The sequence below is a fragment of the Lotus japonicus genome, chromosome 2 (assembly GCF_012489685.1).
Source record: "Lotus japonicus ecotype B-129 chromosome 2, LjGifu_v1.2".
NCBI classification, from domain to species: domain Eukaryota; kingdom Viridiplantae; phylum Streptophyta; class Magnoliopsida; order Fabales; family Fabaceae; genus Lotus; species Lotus japonicus.
In genome coordinates this window covers 90,879,312-90,906,000 of record NC_080042.1, presented here as the reverse complement: position 1 = coordinate 90,906,000, position 26,689 = coordinate 90,879,312, and the positions used below count along the sequence as shown (strand labels likewise).

At 34.7% G+C, this 26,689-nt stretch overlaps 2 protein-coding genes and 2 non-coding genes across 4 annotated transcripts; 1 reads left to right on the top strand and 3 right to left on the bottom strand.

The window, feature by feature from the left end:
• The first annotated feature begins 1,360 nt into the window (after positions 1-1,360).
• Positions 1,361-1,442, top strand: TRNAS-UGA (transfer RNA serine (anticodon UGA)). Its single transcript has one exon. It is a non-coding gene; the product is annotated as a tRNA-Ser (tRNA).
• Positions 1,443-2,451: 1,009 nt separating this feature from the next.
• On the bottom strand, positions 2,452-4,818 carry LOC130740940 (1-aminocyclopropane-1-carboxylate synthase 3-like). Its single transcript, XM_057593673.1, has 3 exons — positions 4,473-4,818; positions 3,998-4,290; positions 2,452-3,810 (listed from the first exon to the last, which is right to left on the bottom strand). Exons 1-3 carry the CDS (start codon positions 4,617-4,619, stop codon positions 2,808-2,810), a joined length of 1,443 nt encoding a protein of 480 aa, XP_057449656.1. The 5' UTR covers positions 4,620-4,818; the 3' UTR covers positions 2,452-2,807.
• A 14,653-nt stretch (positions 4,819-19,471) lies between these two features.
• On the bottom strand, positions 19,472-20,943 carry LOC130740939 (receptor-like protein 44). Its single transcript, XM_057593672.1, has one exon. The coding sequence runs from the start codon at positions 20,606-20,608 to the stop codon at positions 19,793-19,795; it is 816 nt and encodes a 271-aa protein (XP_057449655.1). The 5' UTR covers positions 20,609-20,943; the 3' UTR covers positions 19,472-19,792.
• Positions 20,944-26,045: 5,102 nt separating this feature from the next.
• On the bottom strand, positions 26,046-26,139 carry LOC130741670 (small nucleolar RNA snoR126). Its single transcript, XR_009020556.1, has one exon. It is a non-coding gene; the product is annotated as a small nucleolar RNA snoR126 (small nucleolar RNA).
• Between the last annotated feature and the right edge of the window lie 550 nt (positions 26,140-26,689).

Here is a 26,689-nt window from a genome sequence, read left to right as displayed (position 1 = left end):
CACATACTTTATATCTATGACTATATAATATAGTAACGAAACCTATATCTGTAGGTATAGGTAATATATACCCACAACTTTTAAATTTGTCGCTAAAAGATATAGTGACAAAATAAGATGTCCGCTGGTATATAATGTCTTTACCCATAGTTTATGTTTCGTCACTAATGGCTTTGACTACAGTAATATCCATCTGTAGGTATATAATACCTATAGTCACGGTTACAAATTTTTCCGTCGGTAAAAAAATGTCTATACCCACATGCTCTATATCCATGACTATATAATATAGTGACGAAACCTACATATGTAGGTATAGGTAATATATACCCACAACTTTTAAATTTGTCGCTAAAAGATATAGTGACAAAATAAGATGTTTGTTGGTATATAATGCCTTTACCTATAGTTTATGTTTTGTCACTAATGAGTTTAGTTACAGTAATATCAATTCGTAGGTATATAATACCTATAGCCACGGTTACAAATGTTTCTGTCAGTAAAGAATGTTTATACCCACGGTTTACCTTAGTGTCACTAAAAATATCCGTTGGTATATGGCAAATTTCTTGTAGTGATATCATCAAAATTTTTTATATTCAAATGATGTCTCAATTTTCAATTACGCTAATAAAACCATGTCATGTTAATTATGAAAACATGACCTGTACAGTTGAAAATTTACGTGGGATTTTTTTATATATTAACATGTCAAAAACAAATTCAGTAAAAGAAAGAATGAAAGACATTTTGATCAGATGAAATCCCAATTCTCTTCAAGAACCTATTCAAACTGCTAGCTAAATGTAACAGACTAGAGCAGAGGTAACTCAAATTAATGGCCTCTTCTCCCTAGCTCTCCCCCACATTCTAATCACGCAGGTGTTCTATGTTCCCTAGCTAGCATGTGCTATCATGTGAAACCCACATGTCACCCATACCACGTAAAAATTATAACATTCTTCAGGAAATTTTAAAATTTAAGATAATTAATGGAATAAAATCCTAACCATAGTTTTGTTTTTCAGTTATTTGATTCACAACAGCATAGTTTTATTAAGGATGATGAATAATTTAGGATATTGAAAAATGGTTATCATCATTTCAACATCCTATCTGACAAAGAAAGCTTTATTTTTTTTTTACTAAGAAAGCTTTATTTTTGATCCGGTAGTAAGGTGCATAATATTTGTTAATTCATAACAGAAACTCCATATCTTTTGGACACCAGAGGAAAATAAAAAAACTTCATATGTTGCAATGTTAATGGTTTTATATTACACATAAACTTCATATGTGCAAGTAAATAAAACGTTCAACGTCTTATTTAATTACATTATTTTCAAACATACCATCAGTTGTCAATATGTCCGAGTGGTTAAGGAGACAGACTTGAAATCTGTTGGGCTACGCCCGCGCAGGTTCGAACCCTGCTGTTGACGGCTTTTTTGCTCAAATATTAAAAAATCATTTTAATCAATACATGTAAAATCATTTTGGACTGTTTTCCTGCCAGTTTCTATTTAAGTTGATTTGTGTTATTTATTTATAAACATTTCATATCCCTTTGCTCTTATTAATTAATAGTTCGGATTTTTTAAACTTCATATTTTTTTCGTATTTTAGATTATTTATCAAGCATTATTTATTTTTTTGCCAAATTTACTTACATCTATTATTTCATGTTTAATCATAACTTAATTATGAATTCTTTAAGTTTTTGAAGGTAAAAATTTAGGAAGATAACATAATTCTGTACTGTAAAAGTGGAATAGAAAATAAAGTAAAGTCTGAATGAATTATATTCTTCCTTAAACCTTTCAAGCATTTTTTTGCCTCCATTAATTTATTAAAAAGTGACTCGAAGTTAAGTTGTTTAAAGTGAGTACGGGTATTCTTGCAGAGAAAGCCATTAGCCAGCACATACACACTACAATATAGTACCGCGTTATCTTTATGAGACAACATAACATTTTGATGAGCAGTCATTATTACTCCCAGAAAGTTCAACAAAGTGTTCTCAACTTTGTGTCTTGCTTGAAAACACCTCTTACTTGATCTTGTGCTTGCATACGTAGTTGGTGACGATTCTAGAAATGGTTTCTAACTTCAAATTTCAACCCAATCAGTTCCAAAACTTTATCCCCACGTATAACAATCAATCGATCTTTTACAATGTCAAGGTATGAATCCCTTAAAATGGTTAAAATGTTATATCTAAATATAATATTAAAGGTCCTGATTTGCCTTTTGTCCCTGTGTTCTCCTACTCATACGCCTATAAAAATCCGTAAGAAGGTCCGGGGGTCAAGTCGGCAGCCACAAACCACGGTGTGCGACCACTTATCTCGCCGGTACCTTTATGTAACACGTAACAATGTGCTTAATTGTGTTCACACATAATAAATCATGATTGGTTACTATCTTAAACTAAGATATAAGCCATATATATCGCATGATTAATTTGCAAATATTTATACAGATCTCTTCGGGACAACAAATAGTAAACCATGAACGTACACATTAATTAATTAATAATTTTACACTACAATTTTTTCCATCGATCATACTAACAAGACTTTTCTGGCTAAAGGTGATTGAAATGGAACTTACACAAACCGAGATGACTAGAGCTCACACTTCACATCCAAATGGACCGAGTGTTTTTCTCTACCCTCTACAATTTCACCATTAAAAATTTTAAAAACCGATTTGGCTGTAACTCCACCAAAAATATTTGTGGAGTAAAAAAACAAGACAAGTTAATGGTGCATGCATGCGTTCATCAAGCTTCCATCATGACCAGGCTATCGTTCTTCTTGTTCACGAGATGATAGCCGGAAAACCCATTTAGAGAGTGACTTTCTCGCTGAGGTTCCACTTCCACTAGATTGAGCTCTGATACTACTACTACTACTACATGAACCTTCCACTCTAGAATCACCAACGAAGGCCTTCAAACGTTTCATTGCAAGGTTCAGAGTATCCTCCGACATGTTAGCAAAACACACGCGGAACCAACCAGGTTCAGTGCAATGGCACGATGACCCAGGTGATATGTTCAACCCAACCTTGTACAATATCTTCTTCCAAAGCTCCATCTCCGCTTCAAATGTGTTGGAACGGAGAAGGTGCCTCATGTCAACCCAGCAGAACAAGCCTGCATTGTTGGTCTTCAAGCATCCAATACCCGCTTTTCGCAACCCTGAAACCAGCATTCTTTGTCGCCGTTTCAGCCTCTTCTGATTCTCAGAGATGTAGTTTTTAGTGAACTTCTTATCACCGAGCATTGCGGAGAGAAGGTATTGAGTTTGTGATGAAACCAAGCCGAAGCTCGACATCTTTGTCGCAGCCGCCACGACAGTGTCGTTTTCTGAGTAGATAGCGCCAACGCGGAAACCCGGCAAACCCAAGTCTTTTGAGAGACTGTAGACAACATGAACTCTGTCCCGAATTTGTGCAGTGTCGTCGGAGTCCTTAAGGTTATGGGTTCTTTCCTTGAGGACCTCCATGACACTGACAAAGCCTGGAGAGCTAAAAACTGTTCCGGAGTAAATCTCGTCGCTTATCAAATGCATGTCTTTGTCTTTGATGAAGTCGAGGAGAAGGTCCAGTTTACCCCGAGACATTGTGGTGCCTAGTGGGTTCGATGGGTTCGTCACCAACACACCTTTGACTCTGAGGTTTTGCTTTTTTGCTTGTTCATGAGCTTGGTGAAGTGCAGACTTAGTGATTTGGAAGTTGTTGGAGCTATTGCATTGTATTGGAACAATCTCCACCCCAGTTCGCCACTTAAGGTCTCTATCAAACCTGTATAATTAAGTGCAATCAACATCAGAAAAAATACATAGCCAAATTAACATGCACACATGAGTGTGTTTGATTACGTTAAATTTTGTGTGAGTCCTTATAAATATTTATGAAAAGAGGAATAAATACAAAATTTTAACATGATATATATACATGAGAAGATCCTACTGCGTGAAATATTACTCACCCAGGATAGTATGGAGTGGGGAGCAGGAAGGCCTCGCCTGGTTCGGCGAGGCAAAACATGAGGGTCTCGTTTGCGGAGGTGGCCCCAGCTGTGAGTACAATGTGGTTGGGATCAAAAGCCACCTTGTTCCCTCTTATCTCCGCCATGAAGTCCACCAGTGCCTTCTTGAAGGAAGGTAGGCCATGGTAGTCTTGGAAGAGAGCAAGCTCTCTGAATATGGACTTGTTATCGCGTTTGAAACCAGGTACATCTGGGTTCTTAGCAAGCCAAGACTCTAGAAGATCGAAAGAGAGCTGCAAGCAAATGACAAAATTTCGTTAGCCCACCATCTTAATTATTAGGAGATATATTACTCAATAAAAGAAGCTTGGCCTAGCTATAGATTGTGACATTTTTTCTTGCTTAATACTTTTATAGTATAAGGTAACTAATATGGTTGCAGGAGAATTAATAATGAATAATATAATTAATTAACCTGATTCTCTGCAAGACCCATCTGAATAATTCCTTTGGGATTGACAATCTCATCATAAGGATTCTTCTCATATTCTTCCCAACCTAGGAAGTATGATGAGTCCTGGCCGTGAGTATTGCATGTGGCTTTTGTAGACAAGAGCTTCATTTTCGTTTTCTTTTTTGTGTGGTGGGGGGTTAAGGGTGGAATGAGTGGAGATCTTTGTGTGAAGAACTACTGCAGGAATTAATAACTCAAGCAATTCAAAGAGAGGAAGAGAATGTCTGAGAGGGACTAGATATGGAGAGAAGGATGGAGTGAACTATTGTATTTTGGACTCAAATGTTGTTGAAGATGGATGGGTGGTGTATGATGTTAGTGAGGAGGGGCTATTTATACATGCGAAAATGTTGATGGGACAGAAGGCCACGTGATGCTGAAAACAACACTTTTGACCAAGATAGTCTATCTGCCAACGCGGATAGTGGTTGGTTGGCAAAACCTCAGAATGAATGTGTTAGTTTTACGCACTTTGTACACCGCCCCATCTACTTCACGCGAAGTGCACTCTCCCTAACATCACTTATCTCATTGGTGATCTCCTAAAATATAATCAAAGTGTCATCCACCGCTTACACGCTCGCGTGAGATTCAACATTTATTTCACACATAAGAAAATTGTGTTGCTTTTTTTTCTGTTTGTAAATTACTCTCTCTATTTCGAGGTATACATGATTCAAAGTGTTTTTTTAATATGAATATGTTAGTTGTTAATTATTGTTAGTAGTTCACTGTTCAGTGTGTCTGAACTCTAATTCTTCATCCTTCAATACCCTTAAAGACTTAAAGTTATGTATATTGCCATATTGCTGATTAATTATTGTTTAATTTTGACAAAAATGTTATTTAAAATTGAGTTATATTAAAGAGTGAGTGTTTGTTTGTGAGAAAAAAAAGAGTGAGTATATGATGGTTATTAGTTTAGCAAATAATAAATTGCGATATGTAAAAATTGAAAATGATATGTGAGAGATATAATATTAAATAGAGTATGATTATAGAAAGAAATATTTGAGGTAAAAACTCTTCAAATGTTAAAACAACATATATTTTAGAAAATGTGTAAAAAGTTAAAATAACATATATTTTAAAATTAAGGGAGTATTTGTCAAAGAACCAATTTTTCTAAAATGTTACTAATAAGAATCATACGAATGATTTTATATTTAACATGTTTTCTCCATGCAAAAGCCCGTTTGAACTTAATTTAGATGACAAGGATCGTACTCTAAGATCGCTTGGTCATAGAGACTCTGATATTACGTCAAAAAATCAATTATTCCAAAAAACTTACGCTAATGGTAATGGTCACATGAATGATCTTATATTATCTTTTGAACAGTACCAACAATATCTAATTGATAATTAGTTTAACTCTTTAAGCATCTAGTCAAGGTATGATTCTTCAACAATGCATATAAAGATAAATTTGTTGGAATATATATACTCAGTTAATATGATAAATGATTCTCGATGATATTAACGTTATGTGTGCCGACTCTGTCATACTTTGAAAAAAATTGGAGTATTAACTAGTAGTGTAGGTTAATTAATTAAAGTTGGTTATGTTAAAAACACGAAAAAAACAAAAGAGAGATATATAACTTAGGAAGAGAGGGATATGGTAGACTTTGTACGTAGTGGCGCGGAGAACACCATACCGACAGCAAATCTCAAGGTAAATGACCCACATGGTCCATTAAAACTTAATTTAGATCATAGGCTACTCCTACAGAGTGGACAATAATGCTCCCTTGTTGCACTAAACATCCAATATTTTGTCGGCCATTTTCTTCAACCCTGTTTTTAACATCCCCAAATAAGACATCTCTGTTTTCTACATACATTCTTTACTGGATTTTCTTAATTTAATGTCTTCATATTTTGACTTTAGCAAGCTAATAACATGTACACTGGTTATTGATTTTCTTCTGCTAAAATACTAAAAATCTCACGATAATATAATGATTTAATTTGCATTGTTAATGAATTCAAAATCATATATAACAGAGATCAGGTGGTTCAATTCCTAACTGCAACGGTCAAAAATTCTTCAAGTCATAACATGGGGATTGAAGACTGGTGCATTTGTCTTTCCTAATTCGTCGTGACAAGAGGATTAATATTTATTCTAATAATCTAATTAAAAGGGAAGCAACTAGTTATTGTAAATCATAATTTGTATAGTTAACCTGCCATCGGCGCCCTTAGTTTCTGGCTACCTGATTTGTGTATTCAATTCCATCAGTTGTGCTCACATGGATGAGGTAGATGAAGTGAGAGGGTCCTCAAGTAATTTAGCTCATCTTAATATACTTAAAAAATAAATGTTATGAAGCAAAGAAAGCAAAGCTAATTGGGTTGGTAAGCTGGTTATCTAGCACCTAAACACGAATGAAAATTTTTTTGAACAAAATAAGTGTATTGATAATTACACTCACTTAGGGGTGGCAATGCACGTCAACTCGACATGACTCGACTCGCCACAATTTTAACTCGCCTGAAGCAGGTCGAGTCGAGTTGACCTGCTGAGAATATGAGTTGGAATTGTCAACTCGCTCTACTTAGTAGCAAGTCGACGATTGAGTCATATGTAAAAAATAATAACAATATGATGTAAAATCATTAAAGAAACATCTTTGATCACTTTGCGAGCCTTCCGCAAATTAGTTCAACTCACCTAATTAAATTAACACTTTAAAAATACATTTCTTTTTTCAGGAATAAGATAAGTTGGGCCATGGTTGGCTCACCGAATTTGTGGATTAACCCACAGGGTTAGCGAGTAAAGCGATGCAAGATTATGTGGATTTACGAACTGAATTGTTTGTCACTGTATTTTTTGTATTTTATTAAATTGTTGCTTTCAACGTCATGACCACTAAGGTCTTTCCCTCGTACTTCCATTAGCTGGTGGACAACTTATTTATATCAAGGTTGGGATTTCGGAACAATAGTTTGTGCTTACAGATATATAAATCCACATTGCTTCATGTACGGAGAAAAATTTATTCAAATTTTTTACCTATTTAATATAATTTCGGAATTTTAAATAGATTATTCTCATTCTTTCTCTTTTTAAAGAGATTATTCTCATATTTACCAACTATGGGTAGCAAAAAAATTATCAAATAAAAGAAAGTAATAATTTTCTAGTTATATCAAAAAATGATTTGCAGTCTATTATCCCAACATAACCTAACAGGAGGGGAAGAGTAAGCTCTGATTTGTTGGGGTTCAATTGGACCACCTTGCCATCTAAGCCCAACTTGCTAGAACCGACCAGTGTTATATAATTGCTGGGCTGTGAGCTAGATGCATAAGCTTAAGAAGATATTTACTTTGGGTCTAGTTCACAAGTGAATTCAATTAAATACACATATTTCATCTAAAACGTAACTTTAATATAATAATCACTATTGTACACTTATTTATAAATGGTTTAACACTCTCTTTTTTAATGTAAAATTTCTTACTCACATTTGATATATCCAACATTGAAATTCTAAATTAAATGTGTAAGGCAAAAATTTGAAAGAGACTTAAGCACATTTGACAAAAAGAGGATAATGAAGGGTAAAGACAAAAGTTATAAAACAAATGGGGATCCAAGTTCTCACTCTCATTCCTTAATTTCAATTAGCGATTGGTAATGCAAATTAATGATATTGTCGAAATTCATGGACAAACCAGGGAGTAGATACCCCATCAACACCCATACGAGCAAACAACAACGTATATGGTCTCTCATTGAGGTAGAACGATCTGATTGACGCAATTGATGGCATTTTAGCTCCAACCAACATAACTCAAACACAAGTACTGTTTGGGAAGAACACACTAAGCTAAAGAAAGACATGAAACAATAGCCCAAATGTTTTGTAACTGGTAATATCGCATATCATTGTTGGTAAAAAAAGAGGCAAACTAAGCACATACTTTCGTTTCTTTCTTTTTCCTTACATAAGAAATCAAACTGTGAAAGCTGTAGTGGACAATTCGGTTCCCTCTTTGTTTGTTTCAATTTTTGTCCGTTCCCTTTAAATTGAATGTCCCATTAAATGGAGGCTTGTTTGTATCAAACCAAATTAAATATCAATCTCTATTTCCAGTCTTAAGTGATAGTAGTAGTTAAACGGAGAGCTAGTGTTTAAAGAAGAGGGGCAAGAGGCCACGTGGTTTGTAGTGAAGGAAGTGTGATTAGGGCATGTGAAAGGCTCGTTAAAATGCCCCCCATAACACCCTCCAGAACATACATAAACATACATAGACATTAGAAAACGGGACCAATAGAGAGCTAGAGCTAGAGGGTAGAGTACACCTTATGACAACTAACGTGATGCTCACGTTAGACCATTTCTTCCCTCTCCTACGAGAAGAGACATTGCCATGGACCACATTTCCTCCATTTATTCAATGTTATAGGTCCCCCTGGCCCCACTCTTTCTCGATGCTCCTCTGTCTTTCTCACTTATAAGGGTGAAAAAATATCTATTTGTGTATATCTAACCCATTAATTAGCATATCAAGGTCAACGAAAATTACGTATACTGAGTACTGACTCAGTGAGCTCAAGACTAATTTACAGGGGAGAAAATCAACTATATATGTCATGAATGCTAAGTTGATGTGGAGAGAAAATAAGAGAGAAGAAATAAGAAAGAAGAGAAATGTGTAAATAATATTAATTGTTTGAATTGTCTAATTTACACCATTGATGAGTGTGGAAAAATGAGTTTGACTGCGGATGAGTCAACTCATGCATGTTTAATTTGGTTGAAATGTTTTTTTTTTTTCCTAAGGTATCCCACCGTCGATAGTAATGAGACTAATCCCTCGAGACTCTGAGATCATGTTAAGTGGGTAAGCCTCTCCCAACAAATACTTTTCCATACGCACTGCTCAGGAATCGAACCCTGTATTAAATGTTAATGAGCTCAACTATCTATCAGTTGTGCTATACCTTGTTGGTGGTTGAATATTTTAGAATATGCATTAAAAGGTCTCCTAATATGCAAAATGGTATAGGAACTCAAGACCTTTGTTACTTCAAGAAGTAATGTTTAGTTGAATTCAATTTAAAACCAAATATATTATAGTGCATTTTGTTGGGTTATTTAACGCAATAACTCACTTTCAAATTTCAACCCACGGGTTTTAATTATTTACCAATTCACAAGCCACTGGTGGGGCATGGACGGGTCAGTGCGTCATCCGTCATACCAATATTTAATTAAAAAAATTGATATTATAAATAAAATAGGAAATGGGTATAAGAATAGGAATATAAGAAACTATGATTTTCCTTTGAATTAAATGGGTGTGCATGCACCGTTAGTGTATATTTTTTTTACACAATCATCCTATTGAATTCCGCCACATCATCAAATATAGATTTTTTTTTAATTAAAATTTAAAACAAAAGTTATTATTTCTTCTACATGGCATGTTTTGATTGATTGTCAATGTAAAACTGTCTTACACCGACAGTGCATATCTATTAAACTCTTTTGCTTTACTTGCTTTAATAATTTTTAGAAGTTGTTGGTTTTTTTTTTTCATTTTATCATAATATTTTTTGCCCCACACCATAAACCCAATTTTTTTTTTAGACATTCCACTTATAAATGGTTAAATTAGGATTTCAAACTCGCATAACAAAAGCGTGACTGCCCCGACCTATTTTCAGTAGGCCAATGGTGGCCAAACCTAACCCTTCTTGCCAATAGACTTTGTCATTACTACTTAATCATGGAGTTATACCATCATTTTAGATGAATCAATAATGTCATTTATGAAAATTAAAATGAAAAATGAGTGTATATATATTCACAATCCATTTCTCTTGGACGTTATTGATCCATCTAGTATGTAGTTATTTAACTACATTAAATAAGTTTGACAACCTCATATTTAAAAAGATAGATATTAAAAGAAGGTAAATAACTTTTATTACATTTTTTAATAATAAACATGGTAGCCGAGGCATGATGCGACAGTAGCTGAGGCAATGGGTTTGAGGTGGTTCTTTTTTAGATAAGTCAAATTTGTATTGAAAATGAAGTATAATGGGTACTTGGCATGCTTGAGCTGGGCGTTGATACTGTGATGGTCGAGATGGATGCTTCTGTTATTGTTCATGCAATGAAGTCTGGGAACAGTAATCCACAGATTGCAGCTATTGTTGAAGACTGCAGGGACTTGGCTTAGTTGGCTCCATGTTTCCAACGTTTTAGCATCTCCCATATTAAGCGTACAACAAATGTAGTTGCCCATACGTTAGCCGCTAAGGCTTCTGATTTTAATTCATTTTCATGGTGGGATTATCCACCAAGTTGTATTGTTCATTCCTTACTAGCTGACTCAGCTTTTTCAAATTAATAATATGATGAGCTTCCCTTCAAAAAAAAAACATGGTAGAACAAGGATAGGCACCTTCAGACTAACCATACATGGTGTCAGGGCCGGCTCAATGACCAAGTCATCCAAGCAAAGGCTTTAGGTCTCTAAATTTTTTTTGAAACATGTGTGAAAAAACCCTCTAAAATTTTTTTACTAAGTAAAAAAAACCCAAAAAAATTTAGTAAACAAATATTTCTTTAGGTAAAAATGTCTCACTTTAAAATTTGCTTTATGACTCGTTTCAATGTTGGGTCGGCCCTGCATTGTACCATTGACATTCTTAAGATATCCGGTGGAGGAGAATTATTTCCTCTTTAACCATTATGGAAATCAGCAGAAATTCGCTCCAATAACACATTAGAGCGTTAAAAAGATCTCTATATATAAATGTGCACAAACGTTGTAGGACATGGTAGGACATGGAGAAGCACCTTCAGACTAACCACACATGGTGCCATTAACATTCTTAAGATATTCGGCGAAGGAGAATTATTTCCTCTTTAACCATGCTGGAAATCAGCAGAGATTCACTTCAATAACCCAGTGGAGTGTTAAAAGATCTCTCTTATATATGAATGTGCACAAACGTGAAGGGCTTTTTTAAAAAAAAAATCATGAAGGGCTTCTTTGAATCTACTATCAGTTATGTAAATTGTAAAACTATTTTCTAAATTTAAAAACAATTTTTTGAATCTGATTTTGAAAGATAAAAAAACTCTTTTGACTTGTTTTTAAAAAATGATATCGAAACGTTCTGTCGAAGTTTCTGTATAATTGAGAAATAATAAAAGCAAATGAATTAACATTGCAAAAATGGTGTAACAAAAAAAGTATTGGTGTAACAAAAAAAGTATTGTGTCTACAAATAAGGAAATCGGTTCCGCATGGTTCGTGAAAGAAAAGGACTTTGAGCAAGAAGCGGCCCACCGACATGAGTAGGTGCTTTCCTTGCATAGAAACTCGCGAATGAATTCAATGAGATTGACCAACGAATTACTTGTTGCATTTGCAACTTACATTCTTGTACTGATAAATGAATGATCACGTGCTAATTTTATATTATATTTTTCTAATAGTTCTTTCATACCACAGCATACCACCTTGCAAGAAAGGCATCGCGAGAAGGGGCAGATCGCCGAATTTGGACATAATCGCCGTCATTTATTTAAGCGTCGTTGTATTTAAACACTAGTTCTTAGTTAGTCGTTAGTTTTCTTTTTCCTCTTATAACAAAAAAATACAAGAGGCTATTTGATATTATAATGTCGTAATTATCTAACACTTTTTACTATAGACAAGTGGTTTGGAGTTTGAACCCTGACTTTTATGAATGGAGAAAATTCTTTGAACAATATCCTAATGCTCAGTGCACTAATTGTGCTGCGATAAATTAGTTCTTACTACAACTAGCAACCCTGGTTAATATAAAAATAGTTGATATTAATTTTATATTTCAATGCTTATAATTAAATTAATTTATTTAATGAAATCTCAAATAATTTTAAAATTTTAGAAATATTGTATTGTCATCAATATAACCAAAACTACTAATTAAATACTAGAGTTAGTTGATCTTACAAATAATAATTTATTATTATTTATGTCAACACATAACTGTTCTTTTTGACACAAACAAACTTATAATAAAAGGCCAAGTTGATACACGAAAGTCAAAAGCTAACTCCTCGGCCCATAAAAATAAAATAAAATAAGCCAGAAGCTAATATTCATAGGTGAGCAGCAGGAACCATGAAGCGACGTCGTAGTCCGACACAGTGGATCAATCCAATTGTTATTTTATTGTCTTATTAGAGTCATGTGGGTCAACATGAGTAACTAGTATATACAAAAGTATGAAGTCAATGTGGCCCATACATCATTGTCAAAGCCCCATTTGGGACTCATACAGCCCAACTTGAAAGCGAATGAATGTCCTCTTCCTAGGCCCACTTTCAACTTAATCACCCTCTACCTCTAGTCATGCATTTACTACATTTTGTTTTGTTTCAGTTCATAATTATGACTAGTTCACCATAAATATCCTCAATTGTTTTCATAAAATAAAAAAAACCTCAATTGTGCCTTTTTTTTCTCACGTGGGTAGGGTGTTCGCGGATTGAATTGCATCGATTCTTAAGGGAATGATCATCTTATTCAATCTCATTATTTTTCTTATTTTATTATTAAGTGGATTTATCTTCAAATTTAAATCTCATATGATTCGATCAAATCTATATTGATTTGGATATTTTGCTTTAATTTTCCTTTGAAATTTTAGTATAAAAATATATAGTAGGTAACAAATGCAATGATAAGCAATTTATAACATCAATATAATATTCATAAATTATAGTATTATCAATTCCTTGAAAAAATAAGTACGATTAATATGTAAACAGTAAACATGTAAGGACGTAAACTAAAATGTAAGTATAAATTATATGATAATGTATAAATAAAATTATATACACACTGGCAAATATTCAGGTTGAATTAGATTGGTTCGGTTTTAAAAGTTGAATCTGAAATTTGGTCCAACTAAAAAATTTGGTTTTTTCAGTTTTCAATTTGATTGAATTTCCTTTTTTTGGATATTAGATGATGAACATGGAAATATATTGGATTATGTTTACTTTCTTAGGGGCTAAAAGCATACTTGAGATGTTACTTTATAACAATGTATTTAAATAGGTGTAAGTCTATTTTTAAATAAAGTTATATTTATATGTTTACAACATTACGTAAGTCAACCTTTTAATCTATGAATATGTCGATAAAAATATAATGTGAAAATATTGCAATATAACAATAATAGGACTATAGGAGTGATAAAACATATTCTTATTAATTGTATTTAGTTAAGAGGTTGTCTTATTAAAATTACAAGATTTTTTGGCTGAGATTAATTCTTTGAGATATGAAATTACGTTACATTAACCTGATTGTAACTACGTATTTGTCTGTATTGTAGGAGCATAAGCATCACCCCTAAAAGGCTAAAATTATAAGTTGGGATCACGTGTGTATTTTATTTAGTAAGACTAGAGTATCAACCGCCAATCTGTCATTGTTAATGATTAATATTTTCACCACGAGAGCTTGTAATAAACAGAAAATGACTATTCATAAAAAGTTCTTAATTCTTATGAGCAAAAACTCATCAACCTAATGATTAAAATGCGAGGTGAGCAAACACAAAGTCACATCTTTTTTATGGTTGGAAAGATAGGTAAATGAATTGTTTTTGGACTCAACGCTCGTATTTAAATGGAAGGACCATTTGGTTTCAACGTTGGGCAGGAGTGGTTGGGCAAACGCACTATCTTAGACCAGATTCAATGATATTTTCTTACCAGAGTATGTTAATTTATTGTCACTCAACTCAAAGCCTTACTTCTTGACCAAAAAAAATTCACAAGCCTTACCCAAAAATAATATTTCAACCAAAAACACATAAGCCTTAGCTTGACAAAAAAAACTCAAGCCTTATCAAGTTTTAAATTGTGTCTCAGACTCAGAGGCAGTCCCCCTCTTTGGATTTAATTTTAGCTAAGTGGTATTTCGTCTGTATGACTCTTTTGGTAGCCTTTTGGGCTTGCAACTTATTAATTTTGGTCCTCGACAAAAAATATAATCGAGCACAGTCCATTGTTCATGTGTTTTGCCCACTCTTGATACAATAATAAGGTTCATTATGGGCGCGTTTACTATGGACCACTTTTTTGTGGTCTATAGTTGCACCACTTCCTTTTTGACTTGCTATTGTAGGTTTCCCAGTTTTTTTAAAAAAACAAAAAATACATATTAATCACAAAAATTAAAAATGATAAAATACAAAATTAGGTTAAATCCTTCTTCCCAAAATCCTTCTTATCTTCATCATCAACCTCCAGAAACCAGGTTTCCAAAATCAAACCCCCTCAACCACCAAATTCCAGAACGCAAAACAGTAAAACACAATTAACACAGCTAAGTATAACATGACCTGAATGAAATGTCAGATTCAATATTACATCAATTCATGAGAAATTATCACAACCTGAAATTATTCCAAAAAAATTGTTCAGATTAAAATGAAACCAAATCCAGGAAAAACAAATCCTGGAAAACTGAAGAACATTCGAGACCCACGAACTTTAATGGTGAAGTCGAAAAAAAAAACCCAAACAGCAAATCGAGACCCACAAACAAATCCCAACTTAGAGAACCCAGATCGGAGCTTCTATAACCACCCAGATCGAAACTTCTTGGAGTTGCATGACAATGGTTCTACATAACCCAGAAAAACAAAACCCATTTCTCAATAAACACCAACCAGCACAAACGAAACAACCCCAACCCCAGAACACCAACCCCCACCCTCAACAGAAACCCCAACCGCCACCCCAACCGAAACCCAAACCAACCGGAGCGTTATCACTCACCGGAGCAAACAAACTCACCCCCACCCCAACCGAAACCAAACCCAAACCTCCCACTCCCCATCCCCACCCTTAACCTCAACCCCAATTTAACACCAGCACCAGAAAGGGGAGAAGAAAGAAAGAAACCCAGATCACCAACATCGTGGTCTCCGTACCCAGATCGCGCCTCTTTTCTCCGATTCGACTTCAGACTCGAAGAGAGGGGGGTGAAGATCTTCAAGAAAAGGCCCTCCTTTTTCCATAAAAAAGCTCCCTGGAGTTTTGGCCGGAAGTCTTCTCCGGCGGCAGAGCACGGTAGAGACGGAGATGCCTCCATTCGAGGTTGAAGGTGGGGTGGTGGTTGGGGTTTCGGTTGGGTTGGGTTGGGGTAGGGTGGGGCTGAGGGTGGGTATGGTGGGAGAGGAGGGAGGAAGATGAGAAGTTAAAGGAGATCTAGGGTTAGTCATGCCATTAATCAGAATGATGAACAATTAATTAAAAAGATTAAGAAAATATGTTTTTTTTATTTTTTTTAAAAAACCTACTATTGTGGGTCAACATGTAGTGGTCTAAGTTTACACCACACAAAACTGGTCCATAGTAAATTTTCCCGTTCATTATGGGTAAAATATCGTGAAAAATGCTACCCATTGATGTATATGTGATGTTCAGGGACTCAATTTCAACCTAGTAGGTCTCACATTAATTTCGAAATATTCATTAAAATATCTTGTTGTTATAGGATACATGAGACAACCAATAAGACCTTTGTAATCCGTCTCATCAACTTTTTCTGCACCATCTTTCTTGCATAGCTTCAATTTCTTAAACATTAGAGTACTCATAGAGTCATAGGCTTAGTTCTTCATTTGAAATATCTTTAGACTTCCTCTTGCATATTTCTTTTATGTGATAAAAGTTTATTTTTCATCTTGTTTAACTTCCATGCCAAGAAAGAAATTAATTTCTTTTTCTCCATAGTTGGTCATCTCAAAGACTATCATCATATTTTACTTGAACTTCTTACTAAGAATTTTTATAAGCCAAGATTTAGCAAGTACTCATCAATCCTGTTGTATAAAACTCATAAAGTCTGTTTCAAACCATACAAGGCTTTTTTTAGCAAATACTTTGTCTTCATGTCCTTTTAACTGTAAAACCTCCAGGCCGCTTAACATGTATCTAATCATGCAAATAACCATTGAGAAAAGTGAATTTTACATGTAGTTGAAACACCTTCCAACCCCTCTGTGCTGCAAAAGCGAGAACCAATATGATTGTATAAAGCCGAGCAACAATAGAACCATTTGTTTTGAGTTTGGTCCTAAACACCTATTTAACACCAATAACATCTTTGTGTTGGGGGCGGTGGGAGAGTAGCGGAGAGAGGGGTGAGGGCTGGTTTCTTGCTTGGAGGTTGCAAGTTGAACGATGCAGTGGTTCCAGTTATCGGAGTGAAAAAATTCAAGAGACTGGAACAATAACATTATTGTCTATTCAAGTTTTTTAAAAAAAAAAGTTTTGATTCACAATTTTTAAGGCCTTTTTTTACCACCATAGTTCACCTTCTAAAAGTTTCAATGAAGCTGCATCTAGAAAATTTAGCTGTTGTCTGCATTTGCTTTTCTTCTTTATTTTCTTTACTTTTCTTAGTTGCTCTTGCTTGATACGGGATTGGCTTCCTATCAAGTGTTTATGTTTAAAAATTATTTTTTTTAAGACCTTATGATAAAGCGTATGAGTCACATGAAAATTGAAATAATTAAGGAGGAGGGGTGATTCATCTCATGCCACACTGCCAAAATATAATGAAGACGAAAGCAACAGATAATTAAAAGCAGATGCACTTTACTTGTGATGGTAGCAAATAGAAAAGGGGAAACGGCATGAGTGAGCACAGTGACATTAATCATGAAATTCCATAAGCTAGCTAAGAGAAACAAACCGAAAAGCAAAGGGAAAAAATCATGTGCAACTTTATGAGAGCATAAAACCAAGTAACATTTTGTGGGGCTAGGGGCCCAACTCCATGATGATCATTCATGCCAATCTTGGAGAAGCCATTGATGAAGGGAATGAAAGCACATTTGACTTTCTCCCAAAAAGACTAAAGCATACTTGACCACCTTAGTATCTGTGTGGCCACCGTGAGTCCAATCTTTGTCTAATTTCATTTAGTTAACGATGTTGGTTTGTTCTGAATGTTGTGGGACATGATTGAATTAGGGTGCATTTAGTTAAATAACTTAATTAAGTGGTTATTTATAAGTTAATTTCAGAAAATTATTGAAATAAGTTGGAAATATGTCATAGGTAAACATATTCTCTTATTCTAAATGAAACCAAACATACTTTGGATCAATCATGGCAAGAGAAATCAAAGCAAATTTTGCCTAAATAGTTAGTAGGACCTATCATAATGACCTTCTCCACCAATCTCCTAATTCTGTGGATAAAGAAAAGCATATATCTCGTGATATGACTGACCAACTTGCATATTAATGGATTTTGACCTACCATGGATTTTTCCTAATTAGGCCGACCATTTTGTCCATCCACTACAAACAATGAAAGCAAATTTAGCAAGTTCAAATAGGAGCTTAATTTGAATGGATTTTACAACAACCACCTTTTTAGGCTTCCTTCAAACAGGATTCAAGTTGTAAATTTAACAGATTTCAGGTAAAATTTTCCAAAATTTTACAGTTTATAGCACTGCTCTTTTATGCCACACAGTTTGGTCATTATTTTACTTTCTGCTATGTATGTTTGAGTTTTTCCTAACAGTGCATGCAGTGCAGTCGTTAGAAAACAAGAATGCAGTGTCTGTTAGTCATAAAGAGAAGCATATGAAAAGATTCCATATAACAGTAAGGTACAAAGCAACTGAAACCAGCATAGGGCCACTTAGCTTATAGAGAGAAAAATAAAGGCCAGAAGAACATTATGGGAAGCCCACTGGCCTTAATTATGGGAAGCACAAGATCCACGCTAACCCCTCAGAACTTTATGCCTGTAAATTTAAAATTTGGTTCACCCTTTCTCCAACATCATCATTCATCAAGGTACTGTTATATATTAAAATATAACTACTTCATTATGAATATTAATGATCCTAAGCTATGGAGGATAGCATAGCATAGATAGCCTGCATCCTAAAGCACGAGCCAGCAAGGTTGAGGTTGGAATCCATAGTTGGTGCTTGCAGGCTGCAGCCACATTTACATGCATTTAAACTCGAGTCATCTGATTAAGTTAAATAACTAAGTGCTAGTTGATTTATGCGTTTATACTCACTTAATTATCTGATTTTTCACATCTCTCCTCACATTTTATGATTTTAATATGTATCCCAATGAAAGTATGCCTACGACATGTGACAAGTTGAGAGTAATTTCTGTACGGAGAAAATTTTATAATCAGAATCTATTGAAATCTTAACACAATACTAGTCGTATTAGAATAATTTAAATAAAAAATGGTTTCTATTATTATTAATATAATAGATCTCTAGGCTTTAATCGACTGAATTGTACTCAGTTGTACTGAGTGATCATGAGAAAAAAGAATTGAAGTCTCGATCAAAGTAGCTGTGTACTAGTGTTGGTGTCCCCCATCAGCTCAACCTACCAAAGCACTAGACCTCCGAGGATGTGTTGAAAAACCTCACTTTTTCTTGATTCAAATTAAAAAGCACCAGCTGTTCCCGTTTACAGGCTAAAATACAAATAGTCGGTTTAATAGTAAGCAAGCAAAAAAGCTACTATATGTTAAGATAATTATCACAGTTTTTCAAATAAGTTTACACCACTTCCATGGAAAAATATGCTAAAAAAATAGTGCTGAGACAAGTTTACAGTTGAACTGCGTAGTGCTGCGCTTCACCTAGCATTGCCACAGTATCTAACCTACCCTACCATCCTGCCAAGTGCCAACCAAAGCCAACCCACCAAATCATACATAACGAAAATTTAGGAAATTGCATTGCAATCCATATCCATGTACTGTATGCCAGAACAAGAAAATTAGATGCAAGATTCCTTTGATTTACACACTGCTAGTACTAATGTATTTTCATTCATTAAATAACAACAACTACAATAATAATAGAAGGGTGAAAATTAAAACTGTCAAATAATTATGGGAAAAAAAGGATAAAAAATAATCAAAATATATAAATATATGCCCGTGATCAATAAAAGACAATTATCTGAACAACCCATAAGAACAAAGAAAAAGGGTAGCCCACACCTCACTTTTATCATCAAACAAAAAAAAAGTACCTGGTACCGTTACTGTCTCTTTTTTTTTTTTTTTGGTTTCAGCTGAACCATCATCAATCAATTGCAAGTTCAATCAAAGAGATAGATACCTTGGATATGAAATATTGAATATCTAACCGAGTCGATGGCCGAGCCGAGTTTAATAACACTATCGATAATCAGTTGAATTTGAAGGTTAAGGGAATAAGGGATATCAATAATCAGGCATAAGGTGACTGATTTTGCCTTCTTCTTGTGCCATCTTCCTGTCTGTAACTTTCAACCATATACAAACCCCAGTGAAGCTGAGAACCAAGCTAGCGAGTCCACTTCCCAATCCGATCCCAACAATGGCTAAGATCGACAGCCCTTTACTCCGGAGCGGCGGCAGAGGGTAGCCGTAGAGATCCTTATTCCCGACGAACGAGCTAGCGTTGAATCTGGGCAGGTTGCCGCTCCGGTTGGTGAGCGACGACGGGATCGGACCGGCGAGGCGGTTGTTGGAGACGTCGAAGGCGGAGAGACGAACAAGGAGACCCAATTGCTGAGGAATAGGCCCGGTGAGAAGGTTTTGATGGAGGTCGATGATGTTGAGATACGCGCACATTGTGAGCTGCGGCGGAATCTCCCCTTCGAGGCGGTTAGCGGAGAGGTTGAGCACGGCGAGGTTGACCAGAGATTGGAGGTCCGGCGGGATGGGTCCGGTGAGGAAGTTGGAGGAGAGGTCAAGAGCTTGGAGGTTTGTGCAGTTGGCGAGGAAAGGGGAAATCGTGCCGTGAAGCGCGAGGTTGTTGAGGGAGAGTTTGTAGATTCGGCCATTGTTGCAGATTGCTCCTTGGAGATTCGAGGTTGAATCGTTGCAGGGTTTGGCGAAATTCTCTTGCTTCCAGTTCAATCTGTTTGGGTCCTGTAACGATTTGCTGAGTTGCGTGAGGCACGCCTCGTCGCTTGGATCTGATGAACAAAGCTGAATCTGAATCCACATCACACACAGCAACAACAACACTAGCACCACCCTCCCTACATCCATCTATTGCTGAAGGAAATCCAATTCTTGATGATTCTCTGTTTTCTTCGATTCTGATTCTGATTCTTCTCAGTTTCTTGAGGGGAAAAGGATCTTCGAAAATGAAACGTGAAAGTTGAGAAAGCGAGAGATAGATGTTGGTGTTGGATTATTGTAGTTGTACTGTTTGATGAAATGCCAAAGTGAATTGGAATGAGTAAAGGGGGTGAGAGAGAAGGGAAAGGGAGATAGTTGAAAAATGGTCTTCACTCTTTAGGTCCTGTGACTGTGTAGCTAGTGGGTTTGTTTTATATACAGATATTATTATATTATTGTTGTAGTTATTTTAAACAAACTTTTTATTTTCATTTTTTTAGTGTTTTTCTTAGGGGGTGTTTGGTTGGGATAGAAGTGGTGGATGTGTTTGGATTGGAGGCGGTACGATTCATACAAAAGAGTAGTGATAAATGTGTGTTTGGATTTCTGCCGAGCAGGTAGCGGATCCACGTTGTATCCAACTTGGCGAAATTTTACGCTTTTGACTCTCATTAAGCTCAATATCTTATATTATAACTACTCATATTTAAAATAGATGAAATTACATTTGTATTGAAACCATAGAGATGAAATATGAGATGTCACTTGAAAAATTGGGTGGGAAAGAAGAGACTAGGGAAGGGACACGAGAGCGCGCGTGCGTGCGGAGGGGAAAATGAGGGAAAGGTTTGGAGGAGTGAAAATGAAGTGGAAGTAGTGGTGAGTGTGTGTGTGGGTGTGGGTGGGACCTATTGGAATTGGAGTGATGACCTGCAAATAAGAGGCCTAAGATAGCGACAATACGTTAAGGTTATTATTGACTTTTTCTTCTAGATACAGCCACACAGGGATATTTTCCAACACACCTTTTTATTAGTAACAATGAAATTTATGTGACTTGTATAATTGTACTATTAACAAAAATAAAGATTTTTTTTTGGGTAAGCATTAACAAAAATAAAGATAAAATTTATAAGCTTTGCAATTTTCCTAAAAGCACCTTGCTTTTCTAATTCTGAGCATTGTAACGGATCCAACAGCTTTGGCTATATATCTGTGACACATTGTCAATTATACGCGCAGGAAATGAAGGAGCCTAGTTGAAGCTGGGTACGGTACATTAGCATAAATTAAAAACTATTGTTTCAAACTATCTATAACTATTGAATGATTCCAACCAAAAATAACTATTGAATGATATAGTTGAGTTTTATACAGTTGTGAATTGTGATGTGTTGTTCAAATAAAATTTTAATTTTACAAAAACAAATTATTGGAAGGGAATGGAAGAGTATGGTTGTTCTCTTTTTGTCTAAAGTGGTACTTTGCCTCATTTGCTGTTTGTCGTGTATGATGAATAGCTGCCACTATATAATTTGCACGATTTTTATGATTAGCCGCGCTAATGATCAATCAATGGTACTAAACCAATCTTGGCAAATCAATGTGCAACTGCAATTCTCCATTCTTCCACTCCATGTACATGTAGGATGAAAACCAGAAATTAAAACGGGATAATCCTCCTCTTTTTGATATGAATGAATGAAAAAAATAAGAAAAAAGTGATGAATAAATTATGCATATATTTTTACAATTTTAATTAGTAGGAATGGGGATAATGGATTTTGTTTCTTGTGATTCCTCCATGAGAGATTGCGGATTGGGACTCGGACCACAATAAAATGTTATTATAATTGATAAATTGATGGATGTCATTAAAAAGGTGAAGCAAAAGTAGAAAACAACAATGGTGGAGTTTATCCTAATCAAACTCAAGATCAAAATGGATGTGCCAATTCCAGCACCCTCCTTACTTTCCGCATAGTCAAAACACATAGCTTGAAAGAGACTAGTTTTTTTTTTCCATGTTTTAATCAAAGTGTTTTACAATCGACAATTATGACACTGATCTCTCACTTAAGAGTCAATGTATTAAGAAATATTAGACTCATTAATAATATTTTTTATTTACTAGAGTTGAGAATCAAACTTCATCTACTTATATAAGAGATGAAGTGCTCAATTACTACTACTACCTGAACTAAATTTGATCAAATGAACTAGTGTGACACAAATTTGTTCCAAAAGTGTCAATTTTCTCCCCTCAGTCTTTTACTAACTTATGTTTACAGATTAGTAGATCACTTTCTTCAACACGTTGCATTGATTTGAGGGTATACTATATAATAGTGCATGGTTTAGAAGTTCAAAAAGATGCACAATGTGAATATGTGATGTAGTTTCATCGTTATTTTCCTCATAAATATAAAATGTAATTTACAACCTCACGTATGACGCGTGATCAAAGAGTCCAAAACAACTTGATGGATATGCTAAAAACGAAGTTGTCCAAGACAAATAAACATCAAGAGAAGATGTTTAAAGGCTAATAAATCTTCTATTCATTTGGAATTTTGGATCATAAGCCTTAAGATTGAGTTGGGCTTTAGTCTAAGTAAAGTGCTCCCATTCAATTTGGGCCCGTATTTGCCTCTGGAAGGGGTAACACTTGGGCCCAACATGAGTTGAGAGTGCAGAGTGCAGACACTACAATGTGACACTGTTGGGGACAGCTTCCACGTTTCGAACTGTAAAACTCAGTTTTTTTCACGGATTACCAAGTGGGCCCACAAGGTGAAAAATACGAGCCTTAGGTTTAATGCCTAAAATGTGAGGCCCTGTATTGTCACGGATCCTCCACCTCCCAAAGCCCAACATAGCCCCACAACATTCTTGGCTTTGAATTTAATGACCAAAAATAATATTCTTGACTTTGAATTTGATGGTAGCATAGCATATTGGTTTTTTGAATTATTATGAGATAATGCGAGACATTCAGATATTTTGGAGTTTGTCTGTCACAGTGTTGGATGTGACCGGTGTTTAACTAACAAGAAACAGTATATCTATCAAATCTCATGTTTGGAATAAGGAGATAAAGTGATAAAAAATGTTATCTTCACACCAAATTTACCGAATAATTATATCTTCACACATAAAAAATGAGATGTGGAGATGTGAAGGAAAAGAGAGATAAGAAGAAAGAGGAATGAAGTAAAGATGTGATATGTGATTTGATTGATATAGAAAAGAGAAATACATATAAATGAAGGTGGAAAAGAAGTTGAGAGATGTGTATATATTTTAACTCAAATTTACCTCCCTCATATCTAACTAAGATGTGAATAAAAGATACATGAGTGAGAATTACAAAAAGAGATGTGCTAAAAAAAATGAGAGGAAAAAAAAAGAAAAATTGTATAAAAAGGAGACTAAATAAAACATTTGTGTACATATAACAAAAAATTATTTTTTTATAAAAAAAGGAAAATAACACTTCAACACCTCAAACTCACCTCACACATGTGTTTGGTTGAGGTGAAAAGGAAAAAAGATGAGTAGAAAAAAATAATTAAGAAATAAATTTCATTTTGTAAATTGTTTGATGATAATTTTTTTTTTTGACGGAAATTGTTTGATGATATTGAAGAAAAAGAATGAGATGAAGAATAGAGAAAATTTTATTTTTATATCAAAAGATATTTTTGGATACAACGTATCACCAAAATTGTACGTTCTAGTGATTTATCACCTTCACTATAAAGGGCACAATGGAGAAATGCAGCAGTAGCAGTAAAACTGTATGGTTAAAAGCTTTTATGGAAAGATAGTTATAGGCACTTGCCAATGTTTAATTTGTAGCTCATCTTCTCCAAGTTAACCAAATGCTCATATAATGGAAAAACGCCCTATTTGCAGTTATATATTAGTCATTTTATCAATGAAGGACATCCCAATTGTTTGTATGGAAAGATAGTTAAAGAAGTCCTTCTCATTCTTTGGAACTTGTTCTTGGTCCCAAGGGAAATGGGGTGACAAAGAGCAGCTTGCCTCTCCAATTGGATCATTGCTCGACTCGATGGGTAAGCACTTGCCAACGTTTAATTTGTAGCTCATCATCTCCAAGTTAACCAAATGCTCATATAATGGAAAAACGCCCAATTTGCAGTTATATATTAGTCATTTTATCAATGAAGGACATCCCAATTGTTTGTATGGAAAGATAGTTAAAGAAGTCCTTCTCATTCTTTGGAGCTTGTTCTTGGTCCCAAGGGAAATGGGGTGACAAAGAGCAGCTTGCCTCTCCAATTGGATCATTGCTCGACTCGATGGGTAAGCACTTGCCAACGTTTAATTTGTAGCTCATCATCTCCAAGTTAACCAAATGCTCATATAATGGAAAAACGCCATATTTGCAGTTATATATTAGTCATTTTATCAATGAAGGACATCCCAATTGTTTGTATGAAAAGATAGTTAGAGGCACTTGCAAAATGTTTAATTTGTAGCTCATCTTCTCCAAGTTAACCAATTCCTCATATAATGGAAAAAGGCCCTATTTGCAGTTATATATTAGTCATTTCATCAATGAAGGACATCCCAATTGCTTGTAGATAATGTTAACCATAGTAGAACTTTTAATATGTTCACAAGGATATATGTTCCCAAGCCTAACCATCCGTTGCTGAGGTGTTTCTGGTTCCTTTTACCATCTAAATACAGAATTTCAGTCTCTTGAAAGGGCATGACAAAGGTCCCGTTTGGAAAAACAGCTTAATTAAGCACTTATGGTCATAAGCGCTTATTCATAAGCTATTTTTGAAAATTTATTAAAATAAATTAAAAATAAGATGTATATAAGCATAAGCTGTTTTTCTATCCTGAGTAGCTTACGAAAATAAGCTAAAAATAGCTTATGGCAGGTCATAAGCTGTTTGCATAAGCCCTCCCAAACACTGACATAGATAAGCTAAAATAAGCTCTTTCAAACTGGGCCAAAATCCATCCTCCAATCTAATAGATATAAGTCGGCGTCCCCACAGAGGATGAGGGAGATCCTGGTCCTGCAGGAACATCTTCAAGTAATCTCCGAGTCATTAATCAAAGGAAACCACAATCGAATCCAACATTATAAAATATAGCTCCCAACACATAACATCCGTAGGGAAGAAACACACCAAGTTTGAGCAAATGATCAAAGAAAAGTAGATGAAACGATGAATAAAACAGTAGGTTTGATTTATATCACATAAACAGGTTTGCAACATATAAATTCTCTCATCAATCTTAGCATTAAGTAACGTTTTTTAACATCTATATGATGTTCAAAATCAAATCATGAATCACTGCATAACTGGCTAAAAGATTCTTGTGAATTAAAGTATTCTGTATTGAAATTTTAAGAAAATTAATCCTAACCTTTATAAAAAAAATCTGCAAAGTTTCTAGTTTGTTATCAGTTTCAGAAACAATTTAGGAATAGAGGTAAAGAAACCAAAGAACCTAAACATGATTCGGGGCTTTTCTCTTTCAATTCTGAGCTAAAAAACAATTTCTTCGAAATAAACTGAAACATAAACCGATATAGGCTCAGACACGCACAAACGCTGTCATCAAAGAGCAAAAGATTTGCTTTGGTCATTATCAGATTCGAGAAATGTTGTTGTTCATCACAGCCTCGGTTTTCAGAAAATTAAAAACATTCTAATATAATTGAAAACATAAACTAAAACATAACGCACCAAAAATAATATATAATTGACAAGAAATAAGATATAGACATGAATGAACCTTTGACTCACAGAAAAAATGCACAGCGGAAAGCATTGAGGGAAGAGGTTGATGATATAAACCCTAATTATATGAAGGTTTTCAGTTCTGGACTCTAGTCCACAATTGTGTTGGGCCGGACCCAAACATAATATACGGTCCATGTTTTTTATTAATTAACTATTTTACTTCATTTTCCTTAATTTCTGCTTTCCTTTGTAACAAAAAAATTATTTAATTAATACTTATATTTCTTTGATTTAATATTGAATATATATACCTTCAAAAATATTGAATATATATGATATCTTTAAAAATCATTATAATCCGTTCAAAAATATCAAAAGATTTTTACATTCGAAATCATTTTTACTATTTATTAAATTCAATTTTAAATAAATATTTTTGAGTTAAGGAAATTTTGTTCTCCGTTTCATAACTCTACATGTATTTTTTTTT

Excerpts from the sequence above, each read along its gene's own strand:
- LOC130740940 (XM_057593673.1), bottom strand. The coding sequence starts at position 4,619 with ATGAAGCTCTTGTCTACAAAAGCCACATGCAATACTCACGGCCAGGAC. Across the intron at positions 4,291-4,472 it reads TGGGTCTTGCAGAGAATCAG|CTCTCTTTCGATCTTCTAGA; the intron begins GTTAATTAATTA and ends ATTTGCTTGCAG. Across the intron at positions 3,811-3,997 it reads CCCACTCCATACTATCCTGG|GTTTGATAGAGACCTTAAGT; the intron begins GTGAGTAATATT and ends TTAATTATACAG.
- LOC130740939 (XM_057593672.1), bottom strand. The coding sequence starts at position 20,608 with ATGGATGTAGGGAGGGTGGTGCTAGTGTTGTTGTTGCTGTGTGTGATG.